The sequence below is a fragment of the Gnatocerus cornutus genome, chromosome 4 (genome assembly GCF_029298725.1).
Source record: "Gnatocerus cornutus isolate USDA-ARS CGAHR chromosome 4, icGnaCorn1.1, whole genome shotgun sequence".
NCBI classification, from domain to species: domain Eukaryota; kingdom Metazoa; phylum Arthropoda; class Insecta; order Coleoptera; family Tenebrionidae; genus Gnatocerus; species Gnatocerus cornutus.
Genome location: NC_142236.1, coordinates 20,212,642 through 20,227,529, shown reverse-complemented (window position 1 = coordinate 20,227,529; position 14,888 = coordinate 20,212,642). Strand labels below are relative to the sequence as shown.

Below are 14,888 nucleotides of genomic sequence, written 5' to 3'. Positions count from 1 at the left end.
TTCCGACCGCAAAATATGGTGCAATAACTCAAAGTCCATCGTAAATCGAATTTGTTTCTTTCTAGAACGGACCGTGGAAATGAGGCTTAAGGGGATATCTAACAAACTGTAACGGTAAATTCTGCTTCAAAATTCTGCGTAAAGGAAGAATTATATGAAACATTTTAAACATCCAAACGTTAAATGCAGCATCTCTCTTCAACCCTCATTATTTGTAGACGGCACTCTTTTAATGAATAACCCACGGTCAGTCTGCTTACTACGGTAATAAAACCATAAATAAAAACTACTTCTTAAAACCCCAGCTCGAGTGGTTTAGATTATTATTCCCATCATCTTGTGGTCAGGACAATAGCTAATAGTTTTGACTGCATTGATGGCCAAACTATAATTGCCCATGGCCAGTAAATCTTAAATACTTTGATAGTAGAGTCCAATATTTTACAAATTACACCCGTGAAACTTAATAATTACAATATCTCATTATTATTATTTAATGTTTATCTTCATAAATAAATTAAATTTTTCCCGAAAAGGTGGGATTTGTGTAATTGCAAAAATTGAAGAATTAATGGATGCACTGGGATCTTCGAATTTTGTCCAAGATTTTTGTGAATATAACAAAAAATAGTGAACATAATTATAAATAATTAAATTATATATAATAATTATATTCTGTTGCTTTAGTGATTGATTTATCTTTTAAAACCTTTAAATTACGAAAATTTTTTCAGTCTTTTCACCACCCCAAAGTCATAATTTTGACAACAAGACGTTATACTACTGTCTGGTTGTTCTCAAAATACGTATGTGTGAATTTTGAAAAGTTTACGCATGTGGAATGCTAAAAATTATTTCGCTTTCAGCCAAGTTTTCGTATTTAATTAATCAAAAAGTCATTAAATATTCACTTTACAAAAATTGTATATAGCGTTTAACATAATGCACTTTGAACAGATTCATATGCAAAAAACAAAAAGCAATTTACTCAACTAGTTTTCGAGTAATCGTGTTTGGAAAAATACATTGAATTTGCCTTATATTCAAATTTGTTCGAGATTCCCTTAAAAAATAAAGATAAAGACAAATATTTATCACCTAAAACTATTCTAAAACAATTTAAAATCCTAATTCATCAGATATAAAGTTCAAAATTTTGAAATGATTATCTTCAAAGCTACGTTCAGTTTGAATAAAAGAGAAAAATCTTGTTTCAGGAAAATTTAAGATTTTGTGTGTTTATGGAAAAGCTTCAGTTGTAAACTATCCCTTCGGCTACAAAATTGATTTATGGTACCCGCATTTCTACCTACCAGACCTCTCTGGTACAGAGAAAAGAGATGCTACTGCTAGACAAGGATAACATGTTTCGAATATGAAATTTTCGAAACACGATTTCTCAAAAACTATTAACTTTAAAAAAAATCTGTTTAGTCGACATTATGTAAAATTAGTCTACGCATGTGGAATGCTAAAAATTATTTTGCTTTCAGCCAAGTTTACGTATTTAATTAATCAAAAAGTCATTAAAGAATCATTTTACAAAAATTATATATAGCATTCAACATAGTGCACGTTGAACAGATTCATATGCAAAAAACAGAAAGCAATTTACTCAAATAGTTTTCGAGTAATCGTGTTTGGAAAAATACATTGAATTTGCCCTATACTGAAATTTGTTTGATATCCCCTTAATGTTGAATGTGAACGAAGAGTGATCATAACCTGCAACATACAGTGTCAGACCTTGTTTACGTTGTTCACTTGAAAAGTTAAAACTCCTGCAGTCAGACGAGACACGGTTGTTTCTCCTCTTAAAATGTTCACATTCCTCTTATTTTTTGTAAAATTCACCGGAAAATGTACTAGTTTTAAACGGTTTAGAAGCTTCAGCATCCATTTCACACACTTTTTGAAATCAACTTCGACGCCAAATGACAAGATAGAAATGTCAAATTCAGTAATGCGGCCTGCTTCATTTATAAAAATCTAGATATCTGGCATTTGGAGGTCGGGAAATGGTCACTTCCCAGCGAGTTGGGAAGTGAATTACCATAGTAACAGCTCACTTTCCACCTTACGAAAAGTTAGAAAATGAACAATTGTTGACTGATTGTGAATAAAAGTTATTTCCATCTATTATTATTATTTCCAAGTCGCAAACTGACCCCTAAGTACCTAGGAGATTACCAGGGACCTGATAAAAAACAGTCGGTCCGTCCGATAGAAGATCCATCTCATTGTGGGTCAAAATATTGCCCATCATAAATAGTAGGGATTAGTTTGCGGTAAAGAATCAAATGTCGTAAACTTGTCTAAAGAGTTAAAATGATTTTAAGAATTATTTAATATCTCGATACCAGATATTTTAAATCAAATTTTAGTATCATTTTCATCCATCTGAGGAAAAATGGAACAAGACAGGTTGAGTTTTCCACCATTTTCCCCATTTTGATTTTTGAAAAACGTAGTTTTTGCGTTTATTTCACATATGGTTAACACAAGAGTAAAACTGATCACATCATTTTTTAGGGCTTCTTTTCCTCTTCAACAGGTAGCTAAATTTTTAATCCCTTAGTTGCGCGTAATTGGTTTGTTACCTTTTTGAGGATTAATTAGCCGTCCTCCGGAGGTAAACTAATCGCGGCAGCTGGAAATACCCACAGACTTATGGATAATAAGATAAAGTTTTATTAGAATTATTGCTAAATAGTGACTTTTATAGACTCAATCAATCATAAAAAATAGACTTTGTCATATGGATAAGAGTTAAATGTCTTTTTTTTCATCAAAATTTAGAGTAATTTGAGAAGCTAGTATTTTTGAAATAATTACAGTGCCAAAAATTGACTATTTTTTATTTTTTTTTTTGGAAAAGTGTACTAATCCATGTCAACGTAAAATTTATTTGTTTCTATATTAAAAATTTGAAGGATTACACAATATAAACAAATCCATCAATACTGTATTTTTAAAGATACAAAAGATTTAAAACTTTTGTGAGATTAAGATAAAGTTTTATTGGGATTAGTGCTAAATAGTCGCTTTTATTTAGGATTAGTACTGGTTTAAGATCATATTTAAGACGAAATTATTTTCATTTAAAAGGTGTACGTTTACTAAAGTTGCAGTGAAAAGTTCGAAGTTTGTAATTAATTAATTTTAATATAAGTGTGTGGATCTAAATTCTATCTTCTTGAAATAAAATTGGTAAGTAATCTGAAAATGAAAATTCCTAACTTTTGTAAAATAGAGCTATTTCAAATAAAAGATGTTTTATAAAATTTCTTGTAACTCAGAGATTCAAACTAATTATAAATAATGAAACTGTGTCATAAAATATAAGAGTTTAATGTCATTTGTTTCGTCAGAAATTAGAGTCATCGATAAGTAATTAATTGTTGGAGTAATTTTAAAAGTGCACAAGTGGCTAAATCACAAACTATATTGACGATTTGAAGTGCAATAAAGTGTACAATAAAGTATAGGTACATTAATTGTTATTGAAAAGTATAATTTTAAAAAGTTTTAAATGCCACAAATATCATAAAGAAACTTCTTAAACGTGTGTTTTACAACATTTTAACTACGATTGTTTTCCATTTCTAATTTATAATACAGTAGACACTCGATAATTTGACACTCAAAGGATCTGGCAAAAAGCTCAAATTATCAAGAGTTGAAAATATAGTGTGACTCAAATAATCAAAAGAACGACAAATTTGCAGGTTTTGTAAAAATAAAATTTACAAAGCGATGCCTATAAAATGTGTATTTTGTGTTGCAGTTTCAATTAATTAGGGTCCCTTTATTATGTGATTATTCGAGGATTTGCACAAGTGCTTTTAGTGAATATTTTTGACGTTTTGTTTTAAATTAGTATTTTAACACTAAGAGTTATAATTAATTATCGTTCAATGGGTCGAAAGTTATCCCAAATCTCTTATGAAACTTTTCTTGCAGTAATTTGGCCATTCTGTTCGAAATTCATTCAAAATAAGTAATTTTTTGGTTTTAACTTTTTTCGTGCAATTGAATATTTTTACGAGTGCACGCGTATTTGAGATGCACTCGAGATATAACTACACTACTGATTATTTATTGCAATGCATCATTGAATAGATTTGAGATTTTGTCTTTTTGACGCGCTGACGACTGCATTGGTATCACTGGTATCTCATTAAAAAAATAGTTAAAAAAGATAAAAAATGGAAGTCTTTTGACAGGTTTATTAAACATATCGTATTTATAATTAAGCATATTCAAAATACATACAGGGTGATGAAAAAAAACACCCATGAGTGGAAGTACCATGTGCTTTTCAGTTAAACCATCTCAGAAATCAAAGCAAAATTAATCTAATTTTTTTCCATTCTACAATATGCAAAGGAAAAACTAGGCAATGCTGCTGAATGAACCTTTTCTAATAAAATTTTACATTCGGCACTTTTCGTTTCTAAGCAACTAGTATTAAAAGCTTTACAATGTTGCAACATTAAATTTCTACAGGGTCCGGCAACACTTGTGTCGACCCCTAAAATCGTCTTTAATTTTTAAGATAAAATTTTAGAAATTTGCATAATGCTCATAGTTGACAAAGCTCTAGAAGTTGACGCAAAAATTTGTTTTTTTATCACGGTTTGGTTGGCGTCGCAACGCCTAAAAGTATAATTTTTAGCGATTTTTGAGTTTTTGCGGAAATATTCGCGAATTCAATTTTTTTTTTCAGAATAACTATGATACAAATATCAGATTTTATTTAAAATCTAATGCAAATTGTGTTTAAAGTTTGCGAAAAAACGCTGTTTTATCAAGTTATTTTTCAAAATTATGACAGCGCAGCGGCAAACTACGTTTACACCAAAATTTCACTTCATTCACTCTTATAAATGTTAATTTTGATTAACACGGGCATGTTGCACTTTATGGACACCAGAAATCGTTAATTAACATCGACAAAGCGACAATTTCACCAAGTAAGACTTTTGTAACAATCTAAAGCGAACCAAACGATAGATGTCATTTGTGACACAAGATGTTGACAGATGGGTGTAAACGTAGTTCCCAATTTTGACGTAATGAAATTGGAATCTAACTTGATAAAACAGCATTTTTGTCTCAAATTTTGAAGACAATTTGCATTGAATCTAAAATAACAAGTGAGATATTTTTAACATAGTTATATTGAAAAAAAATTAAATTAGGGGTTGATATCACAAACCCTTTCAATTACCTAATAATTACATTTTTAAGGCGTCGCGACGCCAAAAATATCAGCGATAAAAAACAAATTTTTGCGTCAGCTTCTAGAGCTTTGTCAACTGTGAGCGTATGCAAATTTTCAAAATTTTCTCTTTAAAATTAAAGACGATTTTGGGGGTGGACACAAGTGTTGCCGGACCCTGTACAGGTGTCCCAGAACTCACAAGAAATTACAAAGCACTTTTTCTACTTTTCAGGCTAGAGGTATTCTATTTTCCGGAGCCAAAGGCAAGTCACTGAATTTGTTATGAATAGCCAGATCTACAGGGAATGCTAAATCATTTTCTAAAACATTAATCCGTAGCACTATCTGATAACAATATACCGTCAACATTTTTAATTTTATCACAAGTCAACCATTCAAAGACTTTTTCTGCTAATCACTGAGATAAAGCCCATCCATTTAGATTATTGGCATCTATACAGGTGTCCCAGAACTCACGCCTAACCGAAAAACTCAAACACAAATAATATTAATGTTGCTAGGTTTCTTTAACAGGATACATTAATTTTGTCCACGTTTTCTTTGTAATGTAATGGTTAGCTATGGGCTCTCGAGTCTAGGGTAGAAAGAGTTGTTCCATAATGTTGAAAATTTGCACACATGTTTCCCATGGCCTCAATATACCGCAAAAAAAAATCAAACCCAAATTCCAAAATATAAGGGTGGCATGTTAGGGGTTGGGGGTTGAAAACAACAAAAAATTGGGCTTTTTATTTTTTTTTATTTCCCAAGAGCTCCAAAGCTTCTGTCAAATTTGGCGTTTTTAGGGGGATTATGGGACAATAAATTCATTACAATTTAACGAAACTGTCAAAATTATGGATAAGGACCTGATATGGACAAGATAAACTAGTTAAAAAAATTTGAGAAAATTCACGGACACTGGAGATCAAACGAAACTAGAAAAAAAAATGTCATAATTTTTGCGCTTTATTAAGGGGGTGCAATGGAGTGAGGGCTTGTATTTTTAGGAAAACAAACATGTAATTACCACATGTTTTCGATGTCAGCAAAAAGCATCTAATCTGAAAATCTCGTATTTTTTGTTCAAAATTTACAATTTATTCGGGATAGGGGGTTTCGTAAAATTGCATCCTGGAAGTCGCCGCCGCTTAATAAGTGTCAAGTTTACCTCTATAAAAACGTTCGAAAATTCTGAAAAAATTCAGGTGTGCTAGGTTGCTTAAACTGTATTGAACGTTGTATTGGCTTTTACCAACTAAAATTTCGTATTTTTTCTCTAAACTTCGTTTCAACCCCAAGAGTGGACTTTGAAAATAAATCTCTCGAAACCGGCCGCCTATTGTTGGGTCTAACCCTGTTAACGTAGTTCAAAAATTCTGAAAAAATTCAGATGTGTTGGGTTGTCTGAGCTAATGAATAAAAAAAAATACTGCAAAACATTTTTTTTTGAACCCGTGTGACCACAAAAACAGTATATTCACATGAAATCGTTATCTATTTGTTCGACACATGATTGTATATCTATCCGATAAAAGTTTGTATATACTGTGTCGCTTTGACGATTTATTCATTACTTGAAGCAATGATAACGTTGCTGAATTCATTTTGTGGGTTTTATTAGAATTAGTGAGTTTTTGTTGAGTAAAATAATGGTAAAAATTAATGATACGTTAATAGACTTCTTTAAGCACTGTTTTTTGAGTTGCTGTTACTATCAATTAACGCTAACATGACATAAATGCCACCTCAAAAAATAATACTTTATTGAAACTGGTAAAGACCGAATTTGTTACATTGTCATTTAACAAAGAAATTTATTCAGTTAAGTCATAGAATGCCATTTTATGCGCTTACTTTTACTTTTTTTTGTTACTATTGTGTGTTGTTGGCAGATATTTTGTAATTTGAAAAAAACCAGAACAGAAGACAAAATGTATTATCCTAGAGACAATTGAGAAGACGAAGAAAGAGTTGAAGGAGAATTGCGAAGAGGGGGAAGAGGAGGAAGAGGGGTAGGAGGTAGAAAAGACGGAGAAAGAGGTGAAGAAGGAAGAGGGGAAATAGGAGATGGAGGACAAAGAGGAAGAAAAGGACGAGAAGGAGGAGAAGGAGGAAGGGGTGGAGAAGGGAGAGGAGGAGGGGGAGAAGGAAGAGGAGGAGGTGAAGAAGGAAGAGGGGAAGGAGGAGGTGGAGGACGAGGAGAAAGAAAAGGACGAGAAGGAGGAGGAGGAAGAAGGGGTGGCGAAGGGAGAGGAGGAGGGGAAGGAGGAGGAAGGGGAGGAGTAAGAGGAGGAGAAAGGGGAGGGAGAAGAGTAGGAAGAGGGGGAGGAGATAAAAAAGACGGAGAAAGAGGTGAAGAAGGAAGAGGGGAAAGAGGAGGTAGAGGACGAGGAGAAAGAAAAGAACGAGAAGGAGGAAGAGGAAGAAGGTGTGGAGAATGGAGAGGAGGAGTGGCTCAATTATAAATAAAGAAATTATTCCTGTTGAAACTGTGTAATGACAGAAAGTACATTTTTAATTCGAAAATTAATAGTTATTTCAAATTTAAGCTTTTAAAGCATTTTAAACGTGTATCTTACAACATTTTATCTACGATTGTTTTTTAATTTATATAAAAAGTTGTTGAAGCACACAACAGTGTAGCAACAAAATGGCTTATACAGAGTGTTCAAAATAACACCAGACCACCTGATAAGAACGTCAAACTTTAAGTCACTGTAAATTGGAACTTCTGTTTAAAATTTTTATTTGAATCTTCTTACGGGAACAAAATAACTTTAAATATTGCGAAAAACGACAAGACAGTTCAATTCATTCGGTAATTATTAGGAGTATAATTTTCTGACACGAGCAACTGTTGAGGGGATGAGTAATGACATGTTCACCCAAATCAATAGAATTAATAATTAGAAAAACCCTATCTTATACAGTATGTCCCCGGATTGAGTTCACAAGAAGAAAAAAAACGTTATTTTTTATTTTACAGAAAAATGACAAAGGAATAATATTTTTTGCTTAATTTAAGATAAATAAATCTTTAATTAAAACAGTAGTGATACAAAGCCGGTTCTGCAGCGGAAGTCGTAATCTCGAGCGCCCGTCCGGTGGTGTATTGCTGGTCATCTACCAATCAGGCGCACAGATGGTGTCGGTGGCTCTTCCGGCGTATTGCTGGTCATCTGCCAATCAGGTGGCGGGTGATTTAAAAATTTGACAGATGGCGGTGGGAATTTGACAGCTGGTGGCGGGAAATTGAAATGTGTAGCCGGTTGGAGGCGCCGCGAGCCGATAAACAGTTCAATTTGCGCGTGCGCGGCTAAACGGCGGGAAATTTAAAAATTTGACAGATGGCGGTGGAAATTTGACAGCTGGCGGCGGGAAATTTGAATTGACAGATGGCTGTAAATTTGACATTTGATCGTTCAAGATGGCGTCTTTAATTGTGACAGCTGGTAGAGGATCAAGATGGCGGTGACGGTTTGGGTGACAATCATAGAGGGCGCTAGAGAGAGCAAAAATTTCAAAAAAATTTGAGTGCGGTTCTCGGAAAAAATTGCAATTTCTCGGAAAAAAATATTATAATTTCTCGGAAAAAACATGTAAAATAGTTCGTTATTTGGGTGTGGTTATTTGGTCTGATTTCCGCGTTTCTCGGAATAACCGCAAACATTGATAACAGACCAAACTAGATGTTTTCAAACAAGACAAAAATTTAAAATAGTTCGCAGGGTATAAGCAAGGTGTTTGAGATTTTCAGTCGCTGCTTGTATTTTTTATGAGACTTTTGGTGGGTCGTATGTACGATTTTCTGTAGCGGGATATTTAAAAATGGTGGAGTGCACGCCATCTATCCATCGTGGTGTGGTAGAAATCTGTATTATCGATTAAAAAATTTTCTGGAAATATGTAAAAAGTGTATGGGCAATGACACTATTATAGCGATCGAGTACCTATATAATAATAAATTAATGAAAAAAAAAATTCTGCAGGTCGTCTAATGTATGCAGGAATCTGCAAATCGATCAACATTAGTAGATGTCATATTTTTAGCGCAAATTTTGAATTCGATAAGAGGTGTGTGAGTGGGTGGTGCGTGCAAATATAAATCCAATTGAACTTCCGTAATTTACAAGTATTCAAAATGAATACGCAAACAAGAGAAGAAGTCAAATCAATTATTAGAAACCGATGGCCTAATCTTAAATTTATAAGTTTATGATCTTTATATTTATATTTATCAATATATCAGGGTGTGAACTAGGCAGTGTAGGTTGTATAAACAATACATGGGGCCTACATATTTACCATAAGGTGAGTTCCTTTTTTCATATATTTTCAATTCAAGGAATTTATTTTTGAATATCTTCACAGTATCCTGAGACAATTCGAAGGCGTGGAAGACCACGGAAAAGGAAGCCTTCTTTTCAATTTATTGCTTTGTAAATATATTATATACAAATAAAATTAAATAAAAGTATAAAGTTTTATTTATTATTCAAAATAAAGGGCGTGCAATATAAGCAATAAAGAATTACTTAACTAATTACATATATGAAAAGCGTGTTTGGCGTTTTTTGGTAAGGAGCTTATATTTTTTCTTATTATAGTCATCGTCGTCGTCGTCCTCATCGTTGCAGTGATCTGTGAGAAAAATATTATCAATATTTCATAAGAATGATCATCAATGTGATGATTAGAATAAATTGAATAATGATCCCCACGAAAGTGAATTAATTTTATTCAAACTAATAAATCGTTTATTGTCAAAAGGTGATAAAGCTTTTATTAATTTTAAAAGTGCAAAGTGATGTATTTGAATTAAATGTATTCTGTCGTACCCATTTTTAAAGCTGAAATAAACAATAAAGCAATAAATAGCCTGTTCAGAATACGATTTTTCACAATACCTACATTTCATAATTTGAATTTAAATTCGAATCTAACGAATAAATTGTGTTAAATTAATCTGTATGCGGTAAATGATGTTAATATAGATGTTAGTGTTAAAATCAAGACATTGATATTATTACCTCTAGTTTTGTGCTTCAACTTCCTCGACTGTGGCATGAATGAATTTGATCCTGCTGTTAGAAATAAAATTGAATCAAGTTGCCATCCACTTCCAGACGATTCAAATGAATGAAAAATTAAATTAATACTAATAATAATAAGACATGTAAGTACTTACTTGGGCAATGAGATTTCGAAATAAAAGCGTCAAAATATCGTGTAGTTTCTCATTCGTTGTTGTTTTCAAAAATATTTTATTTTCAGTAGTAAAGTATTTATTTTCTCCGTTGACTTTATCATCATCCGCCAGCCTTAACACATATTTGCTACATAATTCCAAATTAAATTTGAGAGCACCCAATTGTTTAATTTTTTTATGTAACAAATCTTTAATCATATTCATCGAATCAACCAACAACTCGAAAAGTTCCACATGGTTATGGTTGTAGAGAATGTAGGTCTCAACGCGCGATTTGAACGCCAATAATGGCTGTAAAGGAGAAATTAATACCAAAATTTAGTTAAAATAAAGACTACTTACTTTGATTAGAGATAACCTTCGTAGTGGAGCTGATGTTGATGATGATGTTGATTGCTGGTGCTGGTGCTGCTGCAGTCCACTTCCTTGAGGTTGATGATGATGATGGGAAAATGCTTGTAGTTTTTCGTCTAGTAAATGTTTTAAACATTGGAGTTGAATAAATTTTGTTTGATTTTTGCGTTTTTCCCAGACAGATTTTGATGAACTCAACAATAGGTTTTTACATTCTTTTGTTGACTTTGCAATTTCTTCATTGATTTCGGTCACATTTTCTTTCGAATCCAAAGAAATATTGTTCAACATGTTTTCTATGTTCTTGATTTGTTCATCCATGCTAGTAGATGATGTTGATGAAGATGCTGATGATGACGATGACGACGACGATGATGATAGTTTCGTTGATTTATTCATGTTTCTCAAATTCAAAAACGTTGGCCTTTTCTGCCTTACCAACGTCTTTCTGCCCTCTGAAGATGATACTTGATCCTTTACCGCTCAACAAATAATTTCGAAGCTCGGAATTATCCAAAAAGTTTTGCGCCAAACGTTTGGGTAAAAAGAGATCACCTTTTCCATCAACAGAACAAACAACCGAATTTCCAAATTTTGTTTTAATACACTTTATATTAATAATTTTATACGAATGATCAACTACTAAGTCTTCATTTGCCCGAACACGATTGGGCAATGTGCATGAAGCGGTGTCATTTAATGGCTGAAGAGTATTATGATGATTGGAATTCATTTTAATGATTTAAGTAATGCACGCGGACAGTAAAACTAGAATGAAGTGTCTGAAACTGAAATGAATAATAGATCTCCTTGTATGAAATAATTTATTACGTCACACAAAAATGATAAGCAAAAGCGTAAATTTGATTGGTTCTAAAATTAAAATATTTCATCATCGGTAGAAACCACCGAAGAAGAGGAAGAAGACGATGAAATATGTACAGTACTTGCTAATGTATATTTTTTCGAATGTAATTTAATACAACACCTTTTAAATGACTGTATTGAAAATAATGGTTTGTTGATGCACCATCCACACCAAGACCCAGAATCACCTACGTATTGGTACAATTTAGTAGATTTTATGACATAATGTAAAACAACTTTTTTTAGTTTAATACTAAAATCTGAATAAGATGTAACGTTTAATGAAATTATGTGGTCCACACATTTAAAAAACGTAACATCATAAAAATCGAAATTTATGCAAATGTACTTGTATCTTTGAATATTTCGAATATGTAGTCCGTATTCATTATAATAAGGGTTTTGGTATATCAGTAGTTTCATAAAGTTTTCACACTTCACTCTTTCACCCCACGTATAATTTTGATTAAGACAATTTTCACATTGACAATTAGCAAATTCGGTACCACTTTCAGCATTTTCAACGGAGATTATAATATCATTCTCAAGTCTTTCAGTCCAATAAAATTTGAGAAAATCGTACCATAAAATTGTCGGTAAAATATTGTATAAATTAACAATGCTATTTCCAAATGGAAAAGATTTTATTATTTGTATAAACGTTAAGTTTTGCAACGATTTTGGAGCTGAACCACTCATTTTTACTGTAATTGATTGATTGATTAGCAAACGACAGCACGACTTATTGCAATTGATTCGACTGGAAATATAAGAATATAAAACACGGAACTTTACCACTGAGGGAACGTTTTTTAATAAATCTGGGAAACCACGATTACCATAAATTACGTAATTGAACGGAAAACCTAACCAATGAACTAATTTGATAAAAAGCTGTAGTTTTCCTTAATATTTCATTAATCAGTAATAAAGTTAAAATCTGATTTACTCATCATTCTGACAAATTGGGATAATTTAAATCAAATTGTTTTTCATTAGAACAATTTATTTCGAATATCGACAAATCTTTAATATTCGATCGGGTGAACACAATTAAATTACTATATATATAAAACGTGTAGAGGCGGAACCCCTCTAATAAAACGAGATTACCGATAATACTTTGGGAACAAATTTCTCCTACACCGATTTTTTCTCCGTCTTTTCATCGAGCTTTTCCAAAAGTACAGTTTCCCGAAAAAGGTTTAGGGGAGGTTTCGTCTTTTTCGGACTTTTGGTTTTGGCGTGAGAAGAGACTTTTGAAAGTCGTTTTCGTTCGTCCGGTTTTGCTGACGTGCTAGACGTTTCAAAATGCTTTGAAACAGAGAAATGTTCGTCGACATAGTGAAAAATTCTTGGGGGATTGAGATGTAAACAAGGTTCTTGACTGAGAAGCGGGTTTACATTTACGGTAGTGATTTTTTTGCCACTTGAAATCGATCCCAGCGACGACAAAAACATAATCGGAGATTGCACTGAATTTTTTTTCATCGGTTTATAGACTATTAGGCTTATTTTTTTAATTGCATTGATTCACTTTCGATATCAAATAACAGGCCAAAAAGTAGTATTTGTTATTTCTCCGAAAAGTGGCTTTGCTGTTCGCAATTTTGCATGCGCTACGCTTCGCCTTGCTACTACATTTTAATTGCTCGACAAAAAGTACCACTTTTTTGCCGTCTGATAAAAGCTACTATTTTTTTCAAACGTCAAAAATTTGACAGTTTTCACGACCGAACCGTACCATTCTCGCTTCTTTTGCCCTTTTGCCGACGAGTTTCCAAACTAACAAAGTGGTGGGTTTTCGCCCTCTTCGGCCGTTTGGTTTTCGCGAAATCAATTTTTAAATATCGCCGTACGCCGGTTGTCGCGGGGACAAAACCATAACCATTATGTCGAGAGTGTCATAAAGTTCTGTCATCGTTTCAGAAAAGGGTCTGATTTTTTGTATACATAACAAGTACGGTAGCTGCTTTTTTTTCGGCACGTATTTAAATCGGTCCAAGCAACGAAGAAAACATTAGCGGCGATTGATTTATTAATCAAGTTGGGCTTATTTTTAATAGAGGATCTCTTTGACCGTCAAGGTGTCTTCTCGGTACAATACGTATGCGTACAAGCGCGAATTCATTGTTTATCACAGATCATCATTTGATGAACAAACATTTGTTGACATTCTGTATAAAAAATTTGCATAGATAGCAAGTACCTGACGCGCTTTTTTTGAAATTTTGACTATCAAAAAATAATATGGCGCGATTTTATCGAAAGTCAAGGCAGATCTCCACACCCATCCTCACCCGAAAAAAACGACCATCAGACAAGCGGCTGGTGAATTTTACCGAATCTGCTACATTACCGGTTTAATGCTTTTGTGTAGTGAGTAAGCCATAAAATCACTATTTGGTACCTGCTGTAACTGCAACTTGACAGCGGAGCTTCAAATATTGCCCGAGTGTTATGACCAATATTTTTTACCTCTTTTCTTGGGATCTGAAGTGGTAAACAAACTGGACCGCCCCTTCCGGGCGACGCAGACTTTATTACTTAAAGCATAATCATAGAACCGAACCTGTAATGAATTTTATTTTTCTAAATTTTGACCTTCTGCAACAAAGTTGTACTTTATTATCTCTCGAAACCGTAGCGTATCATTTTTCGCACAGTGGGATATTTCTCGAAACAGTTACCGATGGAAATTTTATTGCAAGCGTGTGATTTTGTTACGAGGAGAAGTTACAAAAAACATGTCTACAAGTAAATCTTAACTTATTCTGTTCTGATGATATAAATAAAATATTCTTCATTGTATAATAAACAACTTGAAGAGAATAATACATTTTTCAGCTGTCAACTACGTCTTTCACAAAATAGATTTTTTTAAACGTTAAAAATCTGACAGATTGTTTATTCCAATTGTCACGGTAAAAGTTAAATTTTTGTGCTTATACAGACAAAGCACTTTATATGATCAGATCAGGCTCCATCGTAACAATAGAAATGTGTCAATTGAACTGAGTCTGCTTGAATATATTTTTTTTTGTAAAATAGACTAATTTTATTTTTAATCGTTCGAAAGCAGTAGATATTAGAGAGGCTAAAAATGCAAGTGTGTGTGTGTGTGGCTTAATTCGGTACTCACTACACAAAAGGAGAGTAATCTATCACAGTACTTGATTTGTTATTTATTACATACGTACCGACATCACTCCACACCCCTCTTCACCA

At 33.0% G+C, this 14,888-nt stretch overlaps 1 protein-coding gene across 2 annotated transcripts; it reads right to left on the bottom strand.

The window, feature by feature from the left end:
• Window positions 1-9,699: 9,699 nt before the first annotated feature.
• On the bottom strand, window positions 9,700-11,917 carry LOC148176635 (uncharacterized). 2 transcript variants are annotated; one of them, XR_015769962.1, is made up of 4 exons: window positions 10,782-11,916; window positions 10,419-10,730; window positions 10,261-10,349; window positions 9,700-9,871 (listed from the first exon to the last, which is right to left on the bottom strand). XR_015769962.1 is itself a non-coding variant. In XM_088034300.1 (4 exons), the coding sequence occupies exons 1-3, from the start codon at window positions 11,190-11,192 to the stop codon at window positions 10,276-10,278; spliced, it is 762 nt and encodes a 253-aa protein (XP_087890426.1). In that variant the 5' UTR covers window positions 11,193-11,917; the 3' UTR covers window positions 9,700-9,871; window positions 10,261-10,275. The 2 variants fall into 2 exon arrangements, 1 of the variants encoding a protein (XP_087890426.1); XM_088034300.1 differs by having other exon boundaries at window positions 10,261-10,314; window positions 10,782-11,917.
• Between the last annotated feature and the right edge of the window lie 2,971 nt (window positions 11,918-14,888).